General features: G+C 41.3%; 2 protein-coding genes across 3 annotated transcripts; both read left to right on the forward strand.

Annotated features, from left to right (window-relative positions):
- Nucleotides 1-273: 273 nt before the first annotated feature.
- LOC111271398 (tyrosine-protein phosphatase non-receptor type 11) lies at nucleotides 274-27499 on the forward strand. 2 transcript variants are annotated; one of them, XM_086972906.1, is made up of 12 exons: nucleotides 274-5515; nucleotides 16785-16849; nucleotides 16983-17082; nucleotides 17509-17627; nucleotides 17999-18177; nucleotides 18404-18544; nucleotides 18885-19012; nucleotides 19307-19453; nucleotides 19807-19903; nucleotides 20243-20355; nucleotides 20550-20718; nucleotides 21381-27499. In XM_086972906.1, exons 1-12 carry the CDS (start codon nucleotides 5502-5504, stop codon nucleotides 22389-22391), a joined length of 2283 nt encoding a protein of 760 aa, XP_086829032.1. In that variant the 5' UTR covers nucleotides 274-5501; the 3' UTR covers nucleotides 22392-27499. The 2 variants fall into 2 exon arrangements, with proteins under 2 accessions (XP_086829032.1, XP_022707887.1); XM_022852152.2 differs by having other exon boundaries at nucleotides 275-5515; nucleotides 17972-18177.
- LOC111271397 (neural cell adhesion molecule L1.1-like) lies at nucleotides 9398-14643 on the forward strand. The gene has a single exon (XM_022852151.2). It carries the CDS (start codon nucleotides 10193-10195, stop codon nucleotides 13883-13885), a length of 3693 nt encoding a protein of 1230 aa, XP_022707886.1. The 5' UTR covers nucleotides 9398-10192; the 3' UTR covers nucleotides 13886-14643.
- Nucleotides 27500-27549: the final 50 nt, after the last annotated feature.

The raw sequence follows: 27549 nt of genomic DNA on the forward strand, positions 1-27549 counted from the left end.
TTATCACCGTATGTATTGCATAACGATCTTAAAGAATTACTGTTGACTTCAGTGTACCTGGTGCCATCAAGAAATGTGGCATTCAGAAACCCTTCGGAAACCTATTAGTGCTTCTGTTTGCATATATGTATTATATTGCGTTCTTTGCGGAACAATCATCAGACTCATATCTCTATATAACGACCTATATAAATGCGTATTTTGTACTTAGCCTAGCGAGAAATGTATAATTTGTAAATTAATTGTGAAGATTTGATCTTTAACAGGTATAGTACGTCAGGCTACACGATGAAAAGTACTTTTAGTGATTTAGAGTAGCTTCGTATATTTTTATATACACCCACATTTTTTTGTGTTGTCGCAACAGTTTATGGAAGCATAATTCTCTATAAATTCAAGCACAGGAAGCATCATGCAATATAACAGTTCAAGTACAACATATATGTTTTAATCTATAACATACAGTATATGAAGTAATCATTAGTGGGCCTCTGGATCACTTATAGCTTCATTTTTCAAAATAGCCTAGTTGTCACCTTTTTTTTATTACTATTATGACAAAATGAACAGAGTCGTTTTCAATATGCTTACAAGTGTAAACGGTTATTATTGCGTTTGAACAGATCTTTATTACCTCTCAATATATCGTTATTCGTTCTCTTTTTCATTCTTTTTTATGACTCTATCCTTTTAAGTTTACCAGACATCAACCAGCTTGCGAACATGATCTTTTCACGGAACAGTAACTATCGTGCTAGCCAGACGCTCGCTTTTGCTGCATCTCTTAACTACCCAACGTCACGACTGTGCGAGTCTATTATCAACTTTTGCCTCGAGCTAGCCTAATGTACCAGCGGTGTCGTTGCCGTAACCAGCCTTTCTAATTTTTCAGCTCTCTAATTCTACGCAGTGTTCTTTCATTGAGTAGAAATTCATTCATGTACTGTGTGTTTCGCTGCTCAACATGATCCTATGCTTGTAACATTCATTAGCACCATATGTATGATGGGGAAAGCTGTAGGACCCGCTGTTCCGTACAGCGAAAACATCGAGGACTAACATAAATAGATTCATGTGAATTATAATAGGTACGTAGAGTTAAAGTGCATATGCGTGTTGAAACTATTAATGTATATTAAGGTCTACTCAGTGTCAATTCTAATTTCGACGCATAAAAGAAGTTCTGACCCCACTGAAATCGAAAAATCAGAGAAACAGATCGCCGATATTGTCGTCATTTTTTCTATGCGGTTTCGCTCTTCTCTATAACCTGTACATCTCTTTCCGATCCGTTGCCTCGCACTGCGCTGGTTAGGTCCCGCAGCAGTAGCGTCGTCTGCTTTTTTGTTGTTATTTTCCATAATCCTGTTAGCCTGTAGCCAATCGCTTGACCTGCCTGTCTGTCTGTATGTTTGTTTATTTTGCTCGGTTTGTCCACCTCGGCCGCTGGCGTTCGCACGGCTGTTCGTCATATTACAACTCGAACACCACATATAGGCGGGACACAGGCAGACCGTCACATGTGCTTATTCCTAGACACAGACTACCGAGCCACCTATTATGCCAGATACCGACTGACAAAAATACGGGCACGAAGACCGATACAGCCGCTGCAAAATCTGCAGTACTACTGTGCTATGGCTGTTGCCGTTCTGTCGTGTGCTGTTCTGATCCACAAAAATCTTAGCAGACCAACTCTCCATCCAGCGACTGACGATAACGACATCGACAACTGACCACTCTGCTTACCGTGGCCACAACTGCCGCCGTCGCTATTGTTACCCCTGCTGCTTGCTAACTACGCAGTGTATTGCGTGATGATAACGGCAGAGCAGAGCAGAACAGAACATAACACGGCAGCCGTGACGTCCTACTGACGACAAACGAATGGTCTTGTAAGACTCGATGCTGTAGGAAACAGTGAGTGAAAAGCGGCGGGCCGCCGGGGTCGAACAGCCAAACACTCCGACAGCGAGACAGGGCGTAAGTCAGTTCAACCTTTGAACAGCGTTCGTCCGTCGGCCTGCTGGTTGGCATGCTGCTCTGTGTGTCTGGCACTGGCATGTGAGAGCAGGCCGCAGTAATACTACTAGTATTGGCGGATGTAGCAGCGATCTTTTCCTCCTCGGTAGTCCCAGTGTGATGGGCGGCTGCTTGCGTAGCAGTCGCCGACGTACAGACGGGAACGTGCCGCCGTTTCGCTGGTTTGTCGCTTCGTGTCGTCGTCATCGCCACCGTCGTGTGGCCAACGCCAACGCCAGCGAAATCCGGCCAATAAACTTTGTGCTGTCGCTGCTGTTGTATAGCCTCACTTCTATTAGCTCTCATAGATAAACTGGTTTATTAAAGCTGCTGTCGGTCGGATTAGTGGCAGCCAAACCTAGCAGCGGCGGCGGCGGCGGCGGCGGCGGCGGCGGCGGCGGCGGCTGGGTCTCGCTCTGTCGTTGTGGGCCTGTCGACAATCGTACATAGATTGTGTTCACAAACGCTCACAATTAGATTGTTATATAATATAGTAAAAGTAGAGAAGAACCCCGTATAAGAATTGTTGTTGTTGCTGTGGTTGTCGTCGTCGTCGTTGATGCAGATGGTTCGCCTCGGTATTGTGTGTTGTGCCGTGTGAAGTGACATTACATTGGCTGCGGCCGCTGAGAAGGAAAGCGTCCAGCAACAGTCACAACGCCAACAAAGGGAAAAGGCACGGAACCGGAAGGGAAACATCTGATCACACATCGAAGTATGGTAAAGCGATAAAACGCAGACAACAAAATGAACGAAGGCTAGATGAGAAGGGACTGGTGTTAGAAAGAAGAAAATATAATAGGACACGGGAAGATTCGGGAAGCGAAGCAGAACGAAAGACAGACTTTCGTGGGTTGCCAGTAGCCGTAGTTGAATCGTCATCATCACCTTTAGATTGTAGAGTAGCGCATCGATGGAGTGGCATCACAGTGGTATTTATAACAGGTGTTGGAACTAGTGCAGGTAGCCACGACGGAAGATGATTGGAATCCTCTCAGTGCTGGGACGAAAGAGTTTTTTTCCCCGTTAGAGTGATCTGATGCGGTATTTGGCAGTGGACTGGTGATGGTGTAGTGGATAGTGGGTTTCACTATACGGGCAGTGGTGGCATTTGACATCCAAGTAGAGATTCGAGGAGGTGGCCGAGGGTTATATTTCTTGTACCCAGCGTCGTCGTATTATCGGCGGCGTTATTATTGCCATTATTCCTGTTGACAGTTGTTGTCGTTCTTGTGGAACGTAAAAGATCGCCGCGAAAGCATCTGCCCAGCGACTTACCATGGCCAGTACCAATCGGCATTTTGATTGAATAAGAAACAATTAAATTGCGATTGGAGCAACAGGATCAACAACGACGCAAAAAAACAAAGGCGAATGCCAGTGGCAAATACGAGATAGGCACCGATAGCAATAGGGTTTCTCATTGATACAACAACGCCAGAGCGAACAGGAAAACTTGTCTGATCTATCCGTGTCTCTGTGAAGAGACTGTAACCTGTCCGTACGAAGTCGCTTCTCTAATAAACGGGAAGGGGGGGGGGGGCAACAATCCACTTACGACTCGGTGTTTCTGCTAATATCTCGACGTATAACGGCTGTTTGCTCTACTTTTGCAGCTATTCGATGTACGTACGTATCAGTTAACTAGTAAGGGGAGTTGACAGTGAAAGAAACTCTTCTTTAGGTGTGAGTAAAGAAAGCAGACCATACCCCGTGCTAAACGCCAAGCTAGGATCGAACCATCATGGAATCGCTACAAAACCGTGCGTGTTAGTCACTAATTGCCCTCCCGAGAAGTAATTCTTGCACTGCCTAGCGGCTGTCGTTCCTCCACACCATGGTTTGATCCTGTCCTGCCGCTCTATTCTGTCCACGTTACAGTACGCAGCGTGAATAAGCCTACGAGGTGCTATTTTGCTTGGAAGAACAAAAAGTTGGAAAAGGTCGTGGTCACTTTGACGGAAGAAGCACACAGAATAGAAGAAGATGCGGCCGTGATCAAAAACACACGGATTTGGACTTTGATTGTCGTAGTAGACCTTGAAATGTTGACCAATGCCATACCACTCGTATACAACCTAGACAGCCAGAAATATGCCACCAGATGTTGACATTTTCTCCACGTTACTAGGAAAACATTAATGCAGCTGACTCAATCCTACGAGACAGAATTGCAGAGATGAAAAGACTTGGCTGAAACTGTTGCCGCAGATTTCGTTAATCAGCTGAACTTGACTGTACCTATCAAATGCAATTGTTATTATATCTCTGATTCGAACCCCCGACAAAAACTGCATATAAAAACTACACATACAAACTCACGACGTGAATCACTACTACGCTGCATGGCCACTATTTGCCGATATAGCCTACTCTATAACAATATTAACAGACAGAGAGAAGTCGTCGATACGGCCGTTAGAGCCCGGCACCCCGTTCTTACTCGAGACGTGACGGGCGTGAAAAAGCTCGCTGTGTTAGCCGTAAGTCAATTATCACATTGCTCAATTTTGCAGGTACCTTCGTATTATCGAAAATTATACGATATAATCGATTCTATATAGACTGCGGCGTATACGACATAGAAAGTGAAAAATGGCCTGTTTGTAGTGTCTACTTTTGCCATGTACTACAACGCTACAAGTACAGTGGCTTCTACAACTGCAATACTACACAAAAATACTTAATTCATCGTCTCATAACGCATTGTACTAGTCATCTGTAGACTGCACCTGTTTTCAGTGAAGAACTACGTCTTCGGTTGTTTCCATTTCGAATGCCCCGTGGCTCAAAAATGGCGCGTCGCTACTGGTCAAGTCGTGGTGTTTCTGTTGTTATTATTTAGTTAGTGCTACAAATACTAAGATATTGCCGTTCGAATTGTTATCGTTGGCCAGTCAGTATCTTCGTTTGATTGTGCTGCACGGCAATGGTTTCATTTCGATCGCCTCCTCGGAAGCTCAAAACCTCTAATATATAAAGAAGTCCATAGAAGTGTTTACAGTGTGCGTAGGTATGTGTGCATTACGCTGCTCTTCTCGGCCCCGTCAACAGCAGGCCTGCCAAACTCATTGACTGAATACTGCGCGGTACTCGAGCGTCAGTCCCTATAGAGAAGAGAACACGCTGTATAATATTGTTTAATTGGTTGATTCTGACAAAAGTAGAATATCAAAAGGTGAATCATATCTGAGAAGGCCGCAAAGCTGCGTTCGTCACTGAGAAGTAATAAAGAAACGGTCGGCGACAAAAGAATTAGATTGAGGTAGGCAAGGACAACACGCAAAGATCTTCGCACCTGCATATTGAATTGCTGCTACAGTTGAGAGCAGAGAACTTTCCAAGACGACGACGAAGGCGACGACGACGACGACAACGACGAAGGCGACGACGACGAAGGCGACGACGACGACGGCGGCGGCGGCGGCGGCGACGACGACGGCGGCGACGGTGACGGCGGTGACGACGAAGACAACGATATGGCTAGTCGAAGGTAAGCGAACATGTACAATGCGTTTAACTAAGCTGAGGGATGTTCACATAAGTATTTATATCCAGTAATCATTGTCAGAGCTGTGAAGCAGATTGCAAGGAGATATGGATGATGTAGTAGGGGTACTGTATTACTTAGAAGACCGAAACCCTACAGTTTTTTTTATTAATGGACAACGAACGTTAAACAGTGACGATTACCAAAAATATATATTTAAAATTTAAAGGCAATGACGCCTAATTTAACTCTATCATATTGAAGTATAAATTAATCCAGCACTCAGTATGAATACCAGAGCTGTATGCTGAAGTTATGACTGTGGCATATGATCATAGAAACGTACGACAACTTTGTAAGGGAAGTAAACAAATGTTGAAATTTAATCACAAGATAAAATTAATCTATATCTAGGAAACGATTAATGATAAATTAAGCGGCTAGTCAAAAGATAGTTAATATTTGCGCGCAGTCTTTAGGACCATACTTAAAACATAATGACTGAAGCGGCTTGGTTCATAGTTGTGTAAAATGTGTATGTTTCTCCTCCTGATATTGTATTTTCTTTATTTGCGCAACTTCGGACTGGGTAGATGATCTTTTGAACTTTTTGGAAAGAACTATCATGCCTTTCGGCATACACGGGAGATTTTTCCGCTTGCTGACCCCCCGGGCTTGTATCTAAGGTGCCGCATTATGCTTATCATTAATTCATCCCTTACTAATCATATAGATAGTTTCTCACTTTATAAAAATGATTGTTCACGTGAAGCGGTCCCTGCGGCAAGACTTACCTAGCGGTATTTACCATTAGCTGGAAAGAGCAATAGGCTTTGCCTTATCGGGTTGAGTCGATTTTGTATAAAGGTTTAGCAGCGATTAACAGCTGTAGATGCTAAGCAAACCTCCACTAGAATTGCATAGACCGAGGTGGACAAACCTGCAGGAAAAGAATATTAAATAACGATACGTGGATTATCGTCTTCATCAATAGCGCATTGTACATGCGACATGGTTAGTTTAGCTGCAATAAATGTACGTCACCATATGACACCCGTCTATAGGCGAGTTTAAACTGGACGCAAAAGTTCAACAAAATTGAGTATGGTGAATTATATGCGGTTTACTTAAGGTCTATCTGCATTCTTGCAGTTTTACGTATCGCACCAATCAAACAGTGTACTATATGGAAACAGAAATTCGGGTAATACTTTTGTCTTCAGTGCTTGTGAATGTCCAGTGTTGAATATTTAATGAAATTATCACTTTGGTACGGCAAGGGCGTCTCACCCATTTTGCTATTCCGTAAAAAACGGTAAATAAAATTTTTAGTGATTTGTTCCTTGAATTGTTTAGTAGTTTGTTTCTTAAATGACTTGGAAAGTGTTGAGAAATTATATGTTTAATCTATTCGTAATGGCGGGTTTCATCCACTTGGGCAAGGCTTGGTGGTACAACACATCATTATCAGCGATTTTGCAGCTATCGAGAAAGGCATTACGCCCGAGTTGCATGAAACCAGCTATGATTGTTTAACAAAATAAGCCAAAAGTCCTTTGTATATAAATAAATGAATGCCAGTATCACAACGTGTTGGCCTTCATTTTTTATTCAATTAATAATTTTTACCTTAGTCTCTCTATGCCTTATCGCTCAAATCCAATGTGTCTCCTACAAAGTAGTGTCTGTTTTTTCTAGTCGTTAAAGTAAGAACCAGCTTTGCAATCTATTAGCTTTTAAATGTCCTTGACCACTATAAGGCCTAGCTTAGCCCAGGTATCTTTTTATTGGAGGGTAAAAGTCACAGGAACTAGATCTGATGAATTCGTTAGTAGAGGCAACATGAGGATCGATGTGAATTGCAAAAAACGCGATCCAAGTGGAGATGGGTTTTCTGCTAGAGATTAGGTCTATATTGGCAGAAACCAACATTTCATACTGATATAAAGTGAAAACTATGCGAAACAGAACGAAAACTATAGTTTATAATTCTTAATTGTTTACTTTAATCTTACACCTTTGCTAAGGCTGAGCCCGCTTTTGAAGTGATTTTGCTTAGACTATTGCGTTTTTATGCCCATGTTATACTTATGCCTACTATAATACAATGAAACAAATTTCGAACAAAATTGTTTGCGACTCTGATTTCAGTGCGCTAAGGTGGTCTAAGACAGTTTTTGATGCACCTGCATTTGCTCGAAATTTTGGCTGCTTGGCACAGTCCTTGCTGTAAACCCCTTCCAAATGATCTTTCACAATGAATGAACGTGATTCGTTTGAAACGTCTTCCTTAGTGGCTATAAGCTCTGTGAATGTGCTTTGGTGATTTTTCAGCGTGAATGGCATTGCCGTACTGTTGTACGGACTAGAGCTTGAAGCAGGTATGCTTAAAACGAAAATTGTTTCTCGTTCGTCGCCAAACCATTGATATTACTGATGCACTCGCTATCGGCGCATAAAAATGTTTTTTGTATTTCACACCCAGTACTTAAGCCGCTAAGTATTACTTCAGATAGTTAGTTCCTGCCAGCACGAAATGATGTCCGGATTTAAACATATACTACCACGTGTCTCCAAGCTCAGCAGACGAACTCGGTATTCGCTGCGCTATCACGGAGACTGTCTTAGCTAATAGCTTGCTTTCAAAAAGTCTTCCACAACACTGATGCTACCTCTGAAAGTATGATTTCATTTTTAAGGAAGAAGATAATGCACGCTATTTCATAAACGATTTTTGTTTTTAAAAAACGGAACACAACCGAACTTGATACGCTTCAAAGCCCTTGCAAGCTACAAGACACGTTCAAATGCTCCGAAATATGGTGAGTCCAAGGAAGACGGACAGGTAAGTGTGGCGCCATAGGCCAGATCATAGGCCGGCGGTCAGTCGACAAAAGCCAGGCGTGTAATCGATTTTTTTGACCCAGTTGCGGACTAAACAGTTTTATTTATTTGAACTGTACGGCCCACTACTATAGACAACCTTATTCAGGTCATTTGAGAACTTGTAAAACTTGAAAATATGCGTTTTGACAAGGTGACGACATCGAGTAAGCAGAACATGGAATGGGTACTACATTTGCCTAACCTGGGAAAGCAGCTGAACTGTGTCTCGAGTTTAAGCGATTGAATCTGTGGGAAAAATTGGCGACCGATTTGTTGCACAGAAGTGTTGTTGTCAATGCAAGCCAGATCTTCCCGGACCTTCATTCGTTGAAAACTACAATGTGCGTTCCGACTGTGATGACTGAGAGCTTACCCACTTCGCCTAAAGGGAAAATAATAATTGAAAGGTTCATGGTCACTGATCGCTCTAATACGTACAATGTTATCCATGTTCATCAATTCCTAACCAGTAGAGGATTACTGTGCTGATTTACTGTTTCAGCTAGAAGCCGATTCGTTTATAAAGCTTATCAATATGATAATCAATACGAAGAAACTACCTTTCGATTAACTGAAAGAACTGAAGTTCTAAATAGTTCAGTTATAGCTATAACTTATTCTTAAAAGCTCTTCCTCAATGACTTCCTTCAATCTAGTATCTTAAAAAAACTGTTACACAATACAAGGTAACAATTTTTTATCTAGTATTCAGCTTATGATTTTCATGCTAGAAGTAACAGTTGAAAGCCGATCTGTAAGGAAGTGTACCGAATAATGGTCCAAACAGTAATTTATAATAAGCCTTATGTATGCGTATTACTGGTTTTTTTAACGACTCTGCCAGTGTACCCTTTCTATAATAGAATTTCGAAATTTTGTAAACACTGCTGCTCTGCCCTGGTAGTACTATATTTACCAAGGTGCCCGAAGCAGTGTGTTTTACGTGCGTACGTTTTCTATGGACAATACAAAGCATACGTATGTGAAAGCTGCGTGGAGCTGACACGGTCTTTTAAATACTGAAATGTATTGGCTACAGCTTCGATCCGGCGATTTGTCTAGAATTTATTCAGTAAACCATTCACTTTATATTGGTTTAACGAAAAAACGAATTGTTCAAACCGAAGCACGACACTCTTTCGAATTTTGGGTAAGTATATTTGCTTCGTGGTTATGACGGTACTTTTCTGTGTATCAAATTATTTGACATGCGAATCATTATAATGGTACAGGCAATGAGTGATTCGCTAATGGATCCCGCTATGCCCGACGGGATGTAATGAGGCACGTTCCATCTCCAAGACAAATGTAGCTAATCAAACGACAAAAAGCGAATATGTGCATGCATATATTCACTTTTTATCGTTTGATACATATGTACATTTATATCCAGTTCGGCACTACGGACTAGATTCGTAGCGGTAGCGCGAGACAGGCTATGATCACGTGGTCGAACTTAAGGTTCGTTTTTGAGTCTGACACATCAATGACAGCGTTTGCTTTCTCAATTTCTTGTGTCTCCCGTGCAGTTCTGCTAGCAGTGTCAAGATCGCTAACGATAACAGCATTTACGAAACATGAGAGCTAGAGCAAACGCTACCGGCTCACCAAGCTTGTAGACGTTGTTTTGATCGTACACGTTCTCGATATCCGACACATGATGTGATAACGATCCGCGTTGTGTAGGAGGATGCCAATCTCGCCGCCATGCTGCGTGCTGGTATTATTGTCTTCCTGTCTCAGCTCCATCTAGTATGTTGATATGGTGTTGTTCAATCAGTTGTAATTAACTGAATGTACCCTCGACATTGGGTCGGTGGGTCCTTGCTTAATCTAGGTCTGCTTTTGAAAAGTAGTTCACGTAATTGGAAGGAAACGATGTCGTTGCATCCTAGCAGTGATGGCAGATGGTTTGGCGTGAATCTGCTTGTATGCATTTTTGCGCAAGTTTTTTCACTATTACCGACCGCTGTGCCTGCGGAAACCTGTTTAATTGACGGAACCTCACAGATAATTCCACATCCACCTAGGATACATCGCCAAGTCGAGCAGGTAATCTTCTATGACTCTTCGGCTCGCCCCCGTCATGAGATCATACGGTGTCCCGTTGAGCAAATGACCGCTAATGATGAGGACACGGAAATAAGTTGGTGGTTCACGGACAGCTCGAGCCCCACCGTACGCAAAAAATTTAGCGATGGTATGGAACTCGCTTTTACACCATTAAAAAGTTCTCACATTGGAGAGTTCGTGTGTGAAGCTAGGAACAAAATTGGCGTCTCGCGCTCGAATGTACTGCACGTACGGAACGTGACGCACACAAAAATTCCGGACGGGGCACCGAAACGCTTGCGATTTACGCTTTTCGCTGGCCAATTTGTGTCACTCCATTGTCCGACGCCCGATGGAATCCCAGCGCCGAAAGTGCATTGGCAATTAGTGTCGGGGAAACCGTGTGAAAAACCTTGCTCTGTCGTGGATCCTACAGGAACCTTACACATACCGTTTGTCAGCGTCGAAAAGGATAACGGATCCGTATGGCATTGCGTCGTTAGTCAGCTTGAGACAAAAAAAGTATTTCAAATAGTTACGCTGGAGATTCGCCCACGGCCCGTCGAATGCGCTGCAAAACCTCGTTGGCTTTACCTCAACAAACAGGTTGTTATGAAAAAGGGCGAAAATGCTGAGCTGTTCTGCGTGACCTCTGGTCCAGACTGGCTAGCTCCACGATGGGATATTGATAGTGCTCTGAAAGCAGCTGTTCACGGTAACAGCTCGATGCCACTTCGAATCGACTCGTCTGCAGTGGCCACAACGGGAAGGACACGTTTCCACCTCACCTGTTCCAGTAATGGTCTTACGAGCAGTATTATTCTTTCGATTAAGGCAGCACCTACAATTATTTACCTACCGAAAAGAGAGGATGTTAATGAGGGTGACACATTCTCTGTCGATTGTGAAGCGACAGGTATTCCAGCGCCTAAAATTGAATGGAGCTTCAATGGAGAAGATGTCCTCCCGTCTGGGATGAGGATTGAAAAGAAAAATCGAATTGCTGTAGACAAGGCTCATTTACGCCACCAAGGAGTTTTGCGTTGTGTAGCAACTAACGTCCATGGCACCATCTATCGGGAGGTACAAGTTATGGTGTACAGTGCCATGCCTCAAATCATAGCTGAACACCGATGTTTTATTGCAGTGGAAGGAGATAACGTAACTATTCCGTGCACGGCTCGCGGTCATCCACAGCCTAACCTGAGGTGGTCCCATAACGGATCTCAGTTGAAGGTGGATAATCTTAATCACACCCTCGAGCTCATAAATGTTCGTCATGTGGATAACGGAGTGTATACTTGTCATGCCTGTGGAGACGTATGTGCTGAATTTGACGTTACTTTAGATGTACTTCCAGCTAAGCTTGAAAAAATGCCACCTAAACCACTCGAAGCACTAGAAGGGGATCATTTAAAACTCAGATGTGTGGTGAGGGGTCGTCATCCCTCTGGTAATAAGATCCGGTGGAAGGTCAATGGTACGTTTGTTCACGAAGGTGAAACATACGACATCGAAGAACCCCTGAAACAGGGAACATACTCATGTGAACTGAATAACGGAACCAAATTGGGAGCGGATTTATGGGAAGCTGAGTTACGAGTCCTGAAACGGCCGTCTGTGCCAAAACTTAATGAGCAGTGTAGATCGGGCGAAGTTAAATTAGGCTGGGTATCGAAAGCACAAGAAGAATCTGTTTTGTGGTACGAAATTCAGCGCAGGCCACAGAGGAATAGAAGTTGGCAGTCGATCGGCTCTGTCGAAGCAAACGCAGATAACGGCGATAAGATGCTACAGTTTAAAGCTGAGCTGCCAAAAGTTAGGGAGAGCTATACGTTTAGAGTCATAGCACACAACCGCGCGGGATCGAATTCTTCAACTCACACGGAACTCTGCAAAGCTTCAACCGGATATCCGCCTCTACGAAGCCCTGATGGGATTAGGATAACAAGAAATGGCAATCTGGTTCACGTTAACTGGAACCCGCTACAGCCACATGAGCGCAACGGAGCCCAGTTCTACTATAGTGTCTCTGTGCAAAAGAAGGATGGGAAAGCTACCTCATTTACTGTAAGCGAACCTTTGTTCAGCTACATAATCGAGCAAATTTCGGAAATCGGTACTACTGAATTTACGATACAGAGCGTTAATGAGTATGCAGAGTCCAGTCTCGAACAATTTGTTTATGATTGTGCTGTTTCAATGTCAAATCTTAGCGTCGAACATGTAAGCTCAACATCGGTCCGCCTTCGTTGGGCGTGGAAAGCCGACGAGGAGGGCTGCGCTGACGGAGCGTTCAGTGGAGCTCTTGTGATACGCCAATTCAGCTACGACAGTAACATCCACGAATATAATATTTATGATAAAATCGTTGCGCAAAGCGGCCAATCGATGCCAACTTTACCTGAGAGCGAGGTCTTAGTTCAGCTAAAACAGGAACAACACTTGCTAAACCAGCTCGACGATCAGAGGCTATATTGTGTGCACTTGCGCGCCTGGTTTAGGCCAGATTTTTCTACGAATAATACTATGAACATTAGTTCAGCTGCTGCTCCTAGCAGCAATTACGGCGAGCACCGCTGCTCCGCTTATCCATCAACCGGATGGTGTAACCGAACGTGGGAAAGTTCCGGCGACGAGGTATGCTTCTATCCGAGCGTCGTCTTCGAGGAGATGCCGGTTTCACCTGTGCTAGAATTGAGGAACGGCGTCGCGCGCCTTCTAGAGCCGCCTCCCAATACTGAACTTTTCTACCACCAGCATTCGGCGGAAAAGAACGTTAAGAACAAGAATCAGCACAGGGGCGTCGACTACGATATTGATGCCAACGAAAACAGCGATGTCGGAGAGCAAACGCTAACTTCGCCGCAGTGGCTACGTAGCAACACAAGCGTTCAACTTTTACTAGATCACACCTACTCTGTGCGGTTAGTTCAGCTAACTTCTGAAAGGGCGCTGGGGGGCACCGCAGTGAACCTCACGTCAGCTAGCACAGCGATATTTAGTCCCACAGCAAAAGGGGCTGTTACTGACCGCGGCTGGGACGACAGCGAGGTCCCGCCTACATCGACGTCACCACCACCACTAGAAGTCGATGATCGCGCAATAGGTGCAGCTGTTTTTGCCTCGACTTCAAACGGGGCTTCCACTTTCAGTGAACGGGTTTGCCGATTGTCGCCTATCGTGACGCTTCGCCCACGAAGCGATCCATCCTTATGGCTGTTGTGGTTCGGCGGATCCATAGGTCTTTTGCTCATGGTGTTCATCACGTTGGTTTTGCTGTTTCGTAAAAGTAGTGGCATGGAATTTTTCCATGAAGAAGATAATCCTGAGGGGACTAAGCAGACGACACTCAATAACAGTATGCAAACGGGTGAACTACTTGATGGTGATGAAAATATATTCGTAACAATAAGCGAGAGTAATAATAACTAGAGCGCTATTAAACTAGGGTAGGATTTGAAAGATTCTAGTGAAAATTGTGAGCATTGTTCGGAACTCACTTATTGGGCAATTCCAGTTGTGAATTGGTCGCTTTTTTTAATTTATGATACTATTGATAGTTAAAGGGTATATGAATAATTAACAAGTGTTCTTTTAATATGCGTCCCATGTTTACGGTAATTATATGCTACACTCTCGGTTCATATACGCCGGGAATTCTCAATTCAGGAAACGAAGCAAAAACAATCTAAAAAGAGAGATTTGGATTTTTTTCTTTTCGACCACTTTTATATAAGTAATATATTGTTTTTCTAACGTGTGGTTAGCCTATATGTTCGATAGGCGATACGATCATTCTTATATCTCTATTGGTTTGTGTTTATAAGCGAAATAATATATTATATGTGGTCAATGGTCGACTTGTTTCTTGTAAATATACACTAAATAAAATCCAATAAAAAGCAATTATTATGTCCTTAGGTAACTGCATCAAATGGATTGCACCTAATATTATTTCTCTGAAACAAAGGTCAACTAGTATTTGATGCGTTGGCAAGGCCAACTATCAATTTCCATTTTTATAAATGAACTTATCGTTTGAAAATCGATCACCGGCCTTGACCTTTATCATCTGAGGTGTTCTTACAATAATGTATATCAAATTTCACTTGCGATATACTATCAAACTGATTATTTGCTCTGAACTTCTACTCATGGTTCAGGGCTCATATAAATCCAATTTTATCCTCTTTGCTTGTCTTTTTCACTATTTCTCTATCGTATCTTCAGTCAACTATATATATATATATATATATATATATATATATATATATTAGATGACTGAAGACAAAAGCGAGATAGCTTTATCAGCTAATTTTCGGAATAAAAATGTTTTCTTTTTTAAGGTAGGACTTTGATTTTGTACGCTCTGTCTGTGATTCATGTACTATCTTTATCTAACATCGACAGATGCTACCGTGGATGCGACATCGATCGACATGGAAGGGTGATAAGATGACTTCATAATAATCAAATTTTTTCGCAACTGCAGTTTTCCCTCAAAAATTTCACTCAGCATGAACGTCTAGTATTTAATTGCGGATAGTTGTATCATACAGGACGACGCTTGATTTTACTTGAAGGCTAGGCTTTATGTGTATCGACAACGCTAAACCAACATGTTTGATCAAGAATGGTGCTCATATACCATGTAGTCTTCTCTTGAGGAGAATGTACCACAAGGAATACCCTAAGCGCGATATTTCAGGCACTCACCCCAATGAGAACTTGTTTCGCTATAGCCGGATCTATTAAGTGAAATTTATTAGTACTCTTTGTTTGTGAGAAGGCTTGCACCTAGCTTTGTAAATAATCGATAGTCAGCAGCTGTGGAACTCATTCATAACATAATGAAATACGAGGTACAACAAAGCTAATTGTTAGTGGGCGCAACGCTGTCATTAGCAGCACCGATTGCGAATCAGCCATTGGCTCAGTTTCTGAAAGTTCGAGGTATCCAGACGCAATCGATCCTTCTTGCTTTATAAATAGAATAAATGAGATTCCTATACTCCTATCAGTTCGCAGGCATACATTTTTGGCTCGGAAAATATCATCGTCAATTAGTCCAGAGTTTTGGCTAATTTAACGAAATTGCTTGCATTTAGTTTTTGATATGATGGTTAAAAAAAAAGTATCTATTTGCGTGGATCTATGTTTCGGTTAATATAAAATGATACGTTTCAATAAAGGTCATCACAAAAAAATTAATGATTCTTACGCCAACCACACCAACAGCTCCGTCACCACCGCCTCACATCCAAGTCCGTTTAAAACCGCATAGACTATATCCAACAAAGAGAATTTTATGCCACTAGGTTTCGGGACGGAAACTGAGTCTCCCTTGTCGGTATTCCATGCTATTTACTGCTGTTCGATTAGTGCGTTACTAATAGTTTGTCGGAAAATGCATATATCTAAATGGGATGACTAACTGCTAACGTAGCGCAGGGTGTAAGGGCACCTTCTGTTTTGGAAGGTCATTTCACCAAGCTGTTTCAAACTGCTGGCACCCTTTTCTGAGCCTACTATGTCGGTAGTGGACGACCTTTTTGCTTAGTAAGATATGGGAGCATGCTCCGTTGATAATTGACTGAATAAAAAAAACGTCAGCATAATAGTAATGAGGACCCTGTCCCATTGGTCGAGACTCCTTCAAATAAGTGAATAGATCTCACTAGTAGCTGTTCAATCACGAGACTAGCAAACTTTTCTGTTCTAGATTTTTCTCTACAGCTCTATGAATTATCTTTAAATTGTATGATTATCGTTTCAGAGGTTCTAAACGTGTGGTGTCTAATTGATACGTTCAACTTAAAAGTTGAATATATATATATATACGTTGGAAAGGAAGTTCCCGCACTTAAAAAAGTTTATGCTTAATAAGATTATCTTCTGGTCCACGATGCGAGTACCCTGTCTTTAACCTTTATCCCACATTCATCTTAATTTTGTAAGGTCATGTGGCTTTACATGTGAAATAGAAAACTTGAGCAGTGCAAACTTAACAATTCTTTGTAATATATAACCTTTACGTTGGATAAACACTAACCTAACTTAGGCAAACCTATGTTAAACATTTTTCGTTTGGGTAGCACGCCACCTTGAGCCTGAATCGCATGCGATCACGTTACCACTGGACCACTCCGAAAACGTTCGATGATAACCAAGTGATCTAAATAGTTGTAGTTCAAACATGTAGACCGTGTGTGGATTTATTTAATAGCGAATATCCCATATATAGACGACTGATTACACGACGATATTTATCTATCGAGTAGATTGATACGTGCAAATTATTACATTCATTGTCGTATTTTGTGTATTTCAGTCATGGCCGCTGGTTCCATCCGAATATCTCGGGGTTCGATGCCGAACGGATTCTTCTCGAACAGGGTAAGTTGTCAATGACCGGTATTATTACTGTTACAATTTTTTTAATGCTGTATTTTTTTGATAACATTGATTTACTACAAACTTACTAGCAAATAGACGCAGCTCAATACGTGTTTTTTTTTTTGTGTTTCAGGGATGGACGGCTCGTTTCTGGCGCGACCGTCAAAGTCGAAAGAAGGCGATTTCACCCTTTCTGTTCGCCGAAACGGCAAAGTGACACACATAAAAATCAGGTTCGGCCTTGTTGATTTTTCAGGATGTGACCTGCGTATTTTGGAAGTCTTCTAAAATTTTGAAATTTGTAAAGAGGCATCGATGTTTTTTTGTTTTTGTTACAATGAAGCGGTTGTATCACCGATTATTGAATGATCTAATTCGCTAGGTCTAGTGTTCACCTGGATCTGAATAGAGTGCATTGCTTCCCGTTGGGCTCTGAGTCGGTGCCTAATATGTATCGATGAGACTCGATTTCAAACAGCCTAGAAAGTTATAGGAAGCTCACTATCTCTTAGTTCTTACAGGTCACACGCGTGTATCGAGCATGGTACGATAAAGTACGTAAAAAGCTAGGATAGCCAATGTATGCATTACAAATATTGTCAGGAAATTGTTTGAAGGTGCACCCCGACTCATTTCCTTATTTTTGCTCGTGTCCCTAGGAACTCTGGTGACTATTACGATTTGTATGGAGGGGAAAATTTTGCGACACTTGCCGAACTTGTCCAGTACTACATGGAAAATCAAGACCATCTCAAAGAGCGCAACGGAGAGGTCATTGGTTTGTATGATTTAGCACTCTTCACTCACGCCAGTAGTACCTGTTTATGCTGAATACGTCGTTTATCTGCGTGCTGCGTTCGCGACACCCCTTCATCAAATCATCGTCAGTAATGTCTACGCTATACGTCATAAAATCGCTGGGCCATTTTGAAGTGCAAGTGAATTGATGTTGGGCGCCTGGAGGTAACCGTACCCAGACTTGCGGTCGATATTTACACCACAGCGTAAACTAACAGTGTGAGCTTGTTGCGTGGAAAATTAGTGCTGCACATCCTTAGCAGACATTTGTTATTTCTTTGGTACTTATCAGACTATTCTGTTTTTACTGGATTTCAATTGCAGAACTGCGTTATCCTTTGATCTGCGCAGATCCGACAACCGAACGATGGTTTCATGGGCCGTTATTAGGTCGTGATGCCGAACGCCTCTTACTTGACAAAGCTCGAAACGGCGGCTTCCTTGTCCGAGAATCACAGTCGAAACCTGGAGACTATGTCCTTAGTGTGCGAACTGAGGACAAAGTCACGCACTTCATTGTGCGCTGTCTCGTAAGCATCACCCTGTGTTGTTACTGAGGTTATGCGTTTATCTTCTATTAAATGTGTGAAGATATTTATTCAAGTCGTGAACGTAGAAATCTACTTCATAGAAAAGACGCTGACCGCTTCTGGATTGTTGTGTGGGGCTCTGTATTACGTACAAATCTCCTGTAATCAATTAATTTACTCAATTTATTCAAACCATTCATGTAATTTGTATCATTGACTCTTTCAGAACGGTGCTTATGATGCTGGAGGAGGGGAAAAATTTAGTTCACTTTCGGAGCTGGTCGATTTCTACCGCAAGAATCCTATGGTTGAAACGTCCGGAACGGTTGTGCACCTCAAACAGCCTCTTAATGCGACGAGAATACAGGTAATAAGTTAGGAAAGTATGAATTTAGATTTCACTTTAGTGGGCAAGATAATATCTTTATATCATGTAAGTTTACTAAATGAGAAGTCGTTTATAATATATGTACATATATGTTAAAGCAACCTTATGATAGCTCAAAATGTGTTCTAGTGCTATAGATAAAAGTTACATATACATTTTATTATATTTTGAAACTTAACTATCGGAAAGAGTAAAATATATTTTGGGCTGCCATAAGGCTGCTTTAATTGAAAAAGATGGCAAGAGGAAACGTGCGTCTCGCACTAAGATCAAACACAAAGCACTAAGCGTCGTTTTTTATTTTCCGTCCCCAAAATAGGCGTCAACCATTGACGAACGCGTAAAACAGTTATCGCGAGAAAATACAGGAGGGGGCGGCAATTGTAAAGCAGGTTTTTGGGAGGAGTTTGAACAAATTCAACAACAAGAGTGCAAACATTTGTACAGGTAGAATAATAGTGATAATAATAATGATCATTTTAGCTTTTTATACGTATCAGGTGATATTGAAATAACAACGTGGCTTCGAACAAAATATAGATACGTAGTAACGATTAGAAATTTCAATATTAAAGCAGTCTATTTTTATATAACTGAGGCATTTAGTGTTCTGAGCAACCGAGCTAAGGTCTCCAAGTATGGGCCCGTTGTCTATTGAATATGCTATGACGTTCGCACGATTATCGTTGTCCATAGCTTCTTTTGTTCTCATTTCAATTTTGTGTTCAACGAATCATCCAGTCGAAAAGAAGGTCAAAAGCCGGAAAACCGATCTCGCAATCGATATAAAAACATTCTACCGTTTGACGATACTCGGGTTATACTCAAAAGGCCAGGACAGCCAAACGGTTACATCAATGCCAATTACATTCGAGTCGATGAACAGGGGTGAGTAAAGCAGATTACGAAAACAAACCTGACTATTAACAACGAAAATTACTATTACGACTATGAACAACAATAACTTCTGTTTCTTGGACTTCCGAACTTCTGTTTTGCAAGGCCGTAATAATCAGCTTTCTAATGATTAGCGTTTCATACTTATTAATCCAAAAATGATTGTTTCTTGTAAATTTACGTCATATATATAATCGCCTTTCACCAGCTCTTTTCAATAAATTGTTTTTACTATAAAATGGAGAAACGTACGTGAGTAGCTATAAACGTGTTTATCTAAACACGTTCGGTTCTCACTGACTGACTGCCGTACCTGAATTTGCCGATCGGTTTGTCTACTGCAGATTATTTGATACTGATCCAACAGCGTGCAAGGTTTATATTGCAACTCAAGGCCCTTTAGCTAACACGATTGAAGATTTTTGGCAAATGGTGTGGCAGGTAAGTGGTGAAGATTTTTGCTTTGTTTGCTTACCTCATTTCCAGATTTTCAGCAAAAATTGCATACAGCCTAAGAGGTAATTGTTTAGAATGTAACCGAGGAAAACCTTTGATCTTATTAATGGAGATTTCTATAGGTTTATTTATTTAGGTGCCAAGTTTTTTCAAGATGTTTTTGGCTGTGACACGCTACGCCGGGGTATTTTTTGAAACCAAATGCCCCTCGTCAGTCGTCAGCTAAAACTTGTGCGCAATCATAAGTACCGGACCATAGATTTTCCCTTAAGGAACCTACAGATTTTTCCAGGCGTTACTTACGTTTGCTTTTTTTCCGCATAGGAAAACTGCCGCGTAGTGGTGATGACGACCAAGGAGACTGAACGTGGAAAATCGAAATGTGTTCGATATTGGCCAGAAAAAAAACGTGAACCTGTCGACTACGGCAGCTACAGGTTGGTGTAGCTCAGGATAGATGTCAATAATATTTCATAGGTATACACCAAAATCGGCATGAATAACCAAATGTTATCGCAGTCTGCCGATGCATGCTTCGCAGTTTGACCTAATAATTGCATCGTAAGCCTTTTACTCAACGAGCTTTTGTCGCGATTTTCATCGTAATAAGAACTTGCGTTTTCCTCTTCAGCGTAGAGACTGCAGCCGAAACGTCTACTGGCGACTACACGTTACGAGAGCTAGAGCTAACCGAGGTAGCGAGCGGGGAGCGTCGTCGAATCTACCATTTTCACTTTACGGCCTGGCCTGACCATGGCGTTCCCTCCGACCCGGGATGCGTCCTTAATTTCCTAGAACAGGTTGGTATATACGTAACATATAGCATGTATGTTTCGTAGTGCAGAAGACTGCGGTCTAAATTTTACAATCTTAACTTCTAATTTTAATTTCTAATGCAAAAGCGAGTTGCAAGATCGCGGTTGGGAATAGGGGACCAAATGTTGGTTTCAGTAAACTCCTTTGTTTCTACAGCAATTTTAAAAGTGCGACAGTGTCGTAAAAAAAGGAGCGAAGAAAACACTCGCATATAAAAACGTACACAGGTGCTTAGGTTGGGTGCGGACATCAATCTCGACAATGTGCTAGTTTCTAGGTGACCTCATGTGGTTAGCCGGTGACTGTAGATAAAGGTGAAAAGTTACTGGAGCTAAGGCAAACCAATAATAGTATATTTACCATATGTAAAGGCTAGTGAGATTTTTATCATTAGTTTTAAAATATATGTCTTTATTCAATAATTAAATAACATTATAACACTATTGCTTCCTTGTAATATTAATTTATTCATATCCTGCCTAATTTGCTTGATGAATATACCACAGTAATCTGGAGTGACAGGTTTTTCTGTCAAAAGCACTTTCACCTTCAAAAGACACAATAACGTTGGCCATGGTAAACTTCCGTTTTTGGACTACATCTTTTTTAATTGCTTCTATACCATTACCTATTCATTTTTCTTTAGGTCAACGCTAAACAAGAAGAAGCAAATGCTTCAATGAACGGCATCGAATCTGCCATTACCGCCTCCGAGCCTACACCTATTGTGCCAATGTCAACAAACTCGTCATCGAACAACTCATCTTTGAGCTTGACAAATGGCGCGGGTCCAATCGTGGTGCACTGTAGTGCCGGTATCGGCCGAACAGGCACGTTCATTGTGATAGATCTAATCGTCGACGAGGTGAAACGTCGAGGTCTTGCTGTGGATATTGATATCCTGCGGACGATTCGAATGCTTCGTCGCCAGCGCTCGGGAATGGTACAGACGGAAGCACAGTACAAATTCGTCTATCTAGCCGTCCAGCATTTCGTTGACACGCAACAACAGCGTCTCGCAGCCGAGCACAAATACGCCCTGCTGGGCAGGGACTACAGCAACATCAAGTATGCCGGCCCAATCCCGCCTGTCGGCGGAATTCCCGGTGCGGGGTCTGTGGGTCCTGTGGCAGCCGCGTTTGTTGGGGGTACGACAGCACTGGGGTCGATGGGCATGCCGCCGCCGCTGTCGCCGTTGCCAATTTACCCCCTGTATCCCTTGTATCCACCACCATCGCCCGGTGTCCCACCGCCAGCTTTTGATACGGTGGTATCGAACCCACGCACGAACCCTCTCTACGACACGCAGTCATTTCCGCCTAAACCGGCGCCAGCAAAGTCTTCAACGTCAGTGAACCCCATGGTTGGAGCTGGAACCCTAGCAGGTTCCGGTTGTTTATTAGGTGGCGGAGTGGGGCATAAACCGCTTCTTCCACCTCCATCAATGCCCGCATCTACTCTCTACGAGAACATTCCGCTTAATATTACAGCTGGCGGGGCCGCTGGCGGCCTACCAGCTTCAAGGTCTCCTCTCGCAGGTCTTCAATCGCTGTCATCTTCGTCGACAGGGCACACTATGACGGAAGCGGCGCCAATTTCAAAAGTAGCCGCGACGACCACGACAACAGCGGGCGGTACCAGTACCACGGGCAGTTAGACTGTCGTCTTATGGCGGGCGATCTTCAAGTCTTAAGTGTGAAAACTTAAGCTTGCGACGTTATGATGGTCTTCGCATTATCGCAGAGCATTCTGCCATGTCTATTGTCAACCCAGTACGCCAGGGATCACTTGATTATCACTGGCTTACAAAAAAGAAAAATCATCAAGGCGATTCGCTGGGAACGATGCTGACGATTATTCATGGCAGTAACGCCATTATTACTAACTAAACTGATGGCCGCTGTTGTATAGTAGCTAATGCATGTTTTTCGTTGAATTGTATATTCTCTTTAAATACAGATAGAAAAATGGCTGTCATAAGAGCGACTGTGGTTACTGGTAATGTTATTACTACGCGTATACTTCTATAAGAGAGAAACAAATAATACCAGAAAAGGATGACGTGTGAGATCTTAATAATTATTACTACTGTAATCATAATAATTCCAAGCAATACGGCATATTGAAGCTGTTGGTACGATGTCGAGTAAATGAAATTTGGACGATCCCGTGGTGGTTTTGCTTTTTTATTCGGTGTTCTAATAATATTACCATTATTATTGTAAATGCTAATCGAAATGGATGCTGCGTTTGTTGCGAGCTTATTGGCTGAGCATGCCTAGACTTTTATCTGTTAAGTATAGAAACGTAGCACACATCCCGGTGCTTTGACATCTCAACGCCCGTCTCAGGTTTTCAGCGTCTCCGTATAGCGTATTAAAAACAACAAAAATATATCTATATAAAAAAACAATAATACTAAAACATAACGGTACACTAGTACTACTAAAAAGGATGCTAAGTCCAGATGAGTTCTTTTTTGGTGCCTATGCTGTACGGTCTACTATTGATTGTAGTAAATGATCATTGCGATATCATTGTCCGCTAGATCTTAACGGGGAAGGTGCTAGGGGCGTGCGGTCGAAGATCTTTGCTCGTCTCTAATAAACAAGAGAACGCAACGGTTAATACTCGTGACGAAATAACATACGGCAATTTGGAGTGCTAGCAAATAGCCACTGGCGTACAAAGAAAAGTGAACACGATGTATTAGCGCTATTTGTGGGAGATCTTCCTCGATGAGTAACAGAAAGTGACCGCAGTGCTGAAAAAAGAGACAAGCTTTTGAGAGGTTTTGATTTTCGCTAAGCAAAAACACAATCTAGACGATGGTTTTGGAAGGTCATGGCTGTTCTTACTGTTTTCATAAAGGTACATGAAAAGTCATCATACAGTTGACGATGGCTTAAGTAGTGTATAGGAGAAGCGCAAAAAAAGACATTGCGCTGTGCACAAGTGTGAGAGTGCTTCAAAGCATATAACAATAATAGACAACTAATAAGAAGAGGGCCGGATAGATGATACTTAGAAACAAAGTGTACAAAAAATACTAGTGGATAATAATGATAATATAAGAATGATTATTATTGCTATTTTATTAAAATAACGACGAGTAACTATTATCATTATTGTTGTGGTGATAATCTAGCAGAAACAAATAGATGTGGTCGTATACCCACCAGGTCGACACTGAATCGCTTACCGACAGACTGGCCGAGGACAGTTGTACTGATATAAGAGCAATGCCGGGTAACACTTACTATTAAAAAATAAAGTTGACATCATCCTACACATATTTAAAGGCGATCTTTCCTCACTTTAGGAGGAAAACGCATAATAATAAATTCAAGTTGGCTATTATATTCTATAAAAACTACATAACCGACTGCAGTTATAGATAGAAATGAAACAACGGAATATCTGTAAAAGTAAAAGAAACGAATCTTAGTATACACATATACAAAGAAACAGAACAATAATAACAAATAAATCCGTCTCTCACGCCGAGTTCGAAGCGGCCTTCAGCCAGGCGTCTCAACGACGTACGCAGACGGAATCGACCGCCTGGCTTGTTTTAAAGATAAGTGTAGATCAGAATCTTAGCCGTGAACTGTGGCCTGCATATTGACTTTGTTCCCGAGTCATCTCCAGAGTAAGTCGGAAACCGAGCGAAATTAAATTAGGCATACGTGGATCGAAAACGGGCCCGATTTCCAGACCAGCATAGAGCCATCATTAGAAACAATGCATATATAACATAATAATATAACTGGTTCTTACGTACAATATACAATATTGTAGCGCTAAACATTGAATGTCATGTAGAGATACATCATAAAATGTGTAGATCCAACACGACAGCTGTGGTATGAAATCAAATAATTGAAATCGCGCGTGTTGTCTGCTAGTAGTTTCGTCAGAAATTAAATTCTACAAATTATTTGGAAGGAAAGACGGGTAATGAGTTTAAAAAAACGTTAGAGCATAAGCTGGGTTAACTATTAGATGTAGATGAATATCTGGTTAGCAATGAGAAAAAGCATCGGTCGAGCGGTGGCGGATTACCAGGCAATCTATGGATTTTTTGTCTACCAAGAAGATGCTGTGCTATGTAGAGTTATCTTTCCTCCACTTAATTCCCTCACACTGTTTTCACGGGCCTAAGGCGGATACGTATGTCTAGAGTAAGTCGCCAAATTGGTCTAAGTTGAGTTTGCCTTTCAGATTGTCTGAGTGAAAAAAAAAACGAACTTTTTTCTATTATTCTCATTTCACTTGTCTAATGTAATTAACTGGCTACAAAAATATGCAGTTCAAAAATCCTCGATGTTATTTGAAATAACTCTATCGATAGATTTCCCGTGGAGTGCAACGCTCGCCTCGCCAGTGTGGCATGAATTCTATTTGACCACAGATGTGCACCCTATGAAATGCCCAAAGTACTACATGTTATCTTTTTTTTCATACAATATAAATCTTACAAAAACCATAGAATGTATAACGGAATGGGTTTGAATTATTAGCACCACTATTATTAATAACCGTCAATTTATCTCTCGCTCTCTCCATATATATATATATATATATATATATATATATATATAGTACCTTTAATCACACCCGCAATGCACCTGCCTGAGCCTTAAGATTTGTCTAATATGAGCCCGGTAACATCGACTATTTTGGTCAACTACATCTCGACTTTCGAGTGTGATAATATACAGAAAGAAACAGGCACTCAATCATTAATTGATCAACTCTCGACAATTCATAATCAACGATGACGGCTTTATTAACAACTACGAATGCGTAATGAGCAGGGATAATTTAGCGATGGCCTTATTTTGACAACCATATATATACATTACTGATGAATCCATTTCAATATTATATAGAAGAAAAAATATACAAGCTGCAAATATGCAAGCTGAAAAGACAGCATTGTTTCTGCTAATGCAAGGCAACAAAAATGGTAAAAATTGCTACGAAACGTAATCCAAATTGTACTCTAACTTCAATGTGTTTCCACGGGAAAAGCGGTGAATATATATATATATATATATATATATATATATATATAGAAGTAGGGGTTGGATCACGTTTCTTAACAATTTTTACTATCTTTGTATATATATATATATATATATATATATGCAGAGGCATCATGACAAGAAATAACAATAATGTAGCGTAGTATACACAAATATTTTATTGAAACTGTTTTTCCAGCTGATAGAAGACACCCCAATGATGTTTCACTCAGCTTTTCTGGTGCCAAGAGCAGTAGATCTTAATAAAATATCAAGCAAGACAGGTCTAGAGAGTGAGGGAATGCTATTACAATATAATCATAATAAAAGTAAAATTTAATACTATTAATATCAAAACGAATTACCGAAGGTTCAGACTTACTGTACAGAATACAGGCGCAAGGCTAAGGGCCGCGAGAACGAGCGAGTTCCAGTGGGCAGCAAGAAAAACAAAATTTTGCTTATCTGATTGAATACGTAGAAACTGCATCAGGGTTCTGTTCAATTTCAATTTTGTTAGAACAATATCGGGTTAATAATAAAAAGAATAGAAATAATAGTCTCAACTGGTGAATATACAGAGTGTGCGAGAAAGTTCTCGATTAGATTTAGAAAATTATATCAGAAACAAGATTTAATTGTGGTAGGTGTGATATTTACTGGACCCTCTTTCAATTTCAGTAAATTGCGCTGTGTTATTTTTCTTAGTGATACAAGCTTGCGCACAAGGGATGCAGGCTGCTGTGCTTCCCACGCTGTACTTACACCTATTTCGTTGACCAAACACGGTCTGCTGTTTTTTATAAGCTAGGTTTTATTACGACACTATATTTCTATACATTATTAAGTTACATTATTAAGGTCCCGTGCCTTTTTTAGAAGACGAAACAATTTTCAGTTGTTTATGTATATTTAATCTGTAGTGTCATAGGTAGTGTCGTAAGAGGCACGAGTGTAAAAATGTTAGTCGTGTATTAAATAACCCGTTGGCAACGTAGAGGTTTTCCTTTCTTTAAATTTATGCCTGCAATGCTAAGTAAACCTAAGAGAAATGGTAAATTATGTGTGTCTACATCATATCCTGATTTTCTAGATCCGTCCAAACATTGCTTGGATAGTGATATCATTTTAGATTAGATTTTGGCGAAAAATTCACAAATCGACCATCTTTGTAGCCGACTTGCTCGATCTCGTGTGCCCCTTTTTTATCGATTTAGGAAAACATTATTCGTTTCTGTGTCCTAAACGTTAAAGATTGTCTGTTATTTCGTCGTTTTGATCACATTCAAAATTTGCTCAGAAAGAATCACCCTGAAATTTGTTACAAACAACGAACGTGCGATGCAGAGCAGGGACAGGAAAAACAAACACTTAAAAATAATAAAAAATGTATGTGTTTTAGGTTATGAAGCGGACAGTAATCTAAAATTATGGATAGGATAAGTACTGTAAGTATATATACATCATAACAGCGATGGCGAATGCATAATATCGATTATAAGTGGATAGTAGTTATACAAATCCGCCATTAAAAAATATTGTTCATGCAAATGAAATAAACGAAACTAAGGTACAGTGGAGGAGTAAAAAAACTAATAGGATGTATAGGAAGAAAGTAGTGTTTTCGCTAAATCCTGCACCAGTATCGAGACTGCATATTGTTGGGCGAAGATGGACAAAAAGAGTTGAGAGAATAAAAGCAACATAATAAATCAGCTGGTTGTTGTTGTGTCGACATTTCGTTTTCTCGCTCCCTTTAAGGGTTTTTTTATTAGGGCTAACCAA

The sequence above is a fragment of the Varroa jacobsoni genome, unplaced genomic scaffold (assembly GCF_002532875.2).
Source record: "Varroa jacobsoni isolate VJ856 unplaced genomic scaffold, vjacob_1.0 contig00580, whole genome shotgun sequence".
NCBI classification, from domain to species: Eukaryota; Metazoa; Arthropoda; class Arachnida; order Mesostigmata; family Varroidae; genus Varroa; species Varroa jacobsoni.

Coding starts and splice junctions, on each gene's coding strand:
- LOC111271398 (XM_022852152.2), top strand. Junction 16,850..16,982: donor ACGGATTCTTCTCGAACAGG/GTAAGTTGTCAA, acceptor TTTGTGTTTCAG/GGATGGACGGCTCGTTTCTG. Junction 20,356..20,549: donor GTCGACTACGGCAGCTACAG/GTTGGTGTAGCT, acceptor TTTCCTCTTCAG/CGTAGAGACTGCAGCCGAAA.
- LOC111271397 (XM_022852151.2), top strand. CDS start 10,193: ATGTACCCTCGACATTGGGTCGGTGGGTCCTTGCTTAATCTAGGTCTG.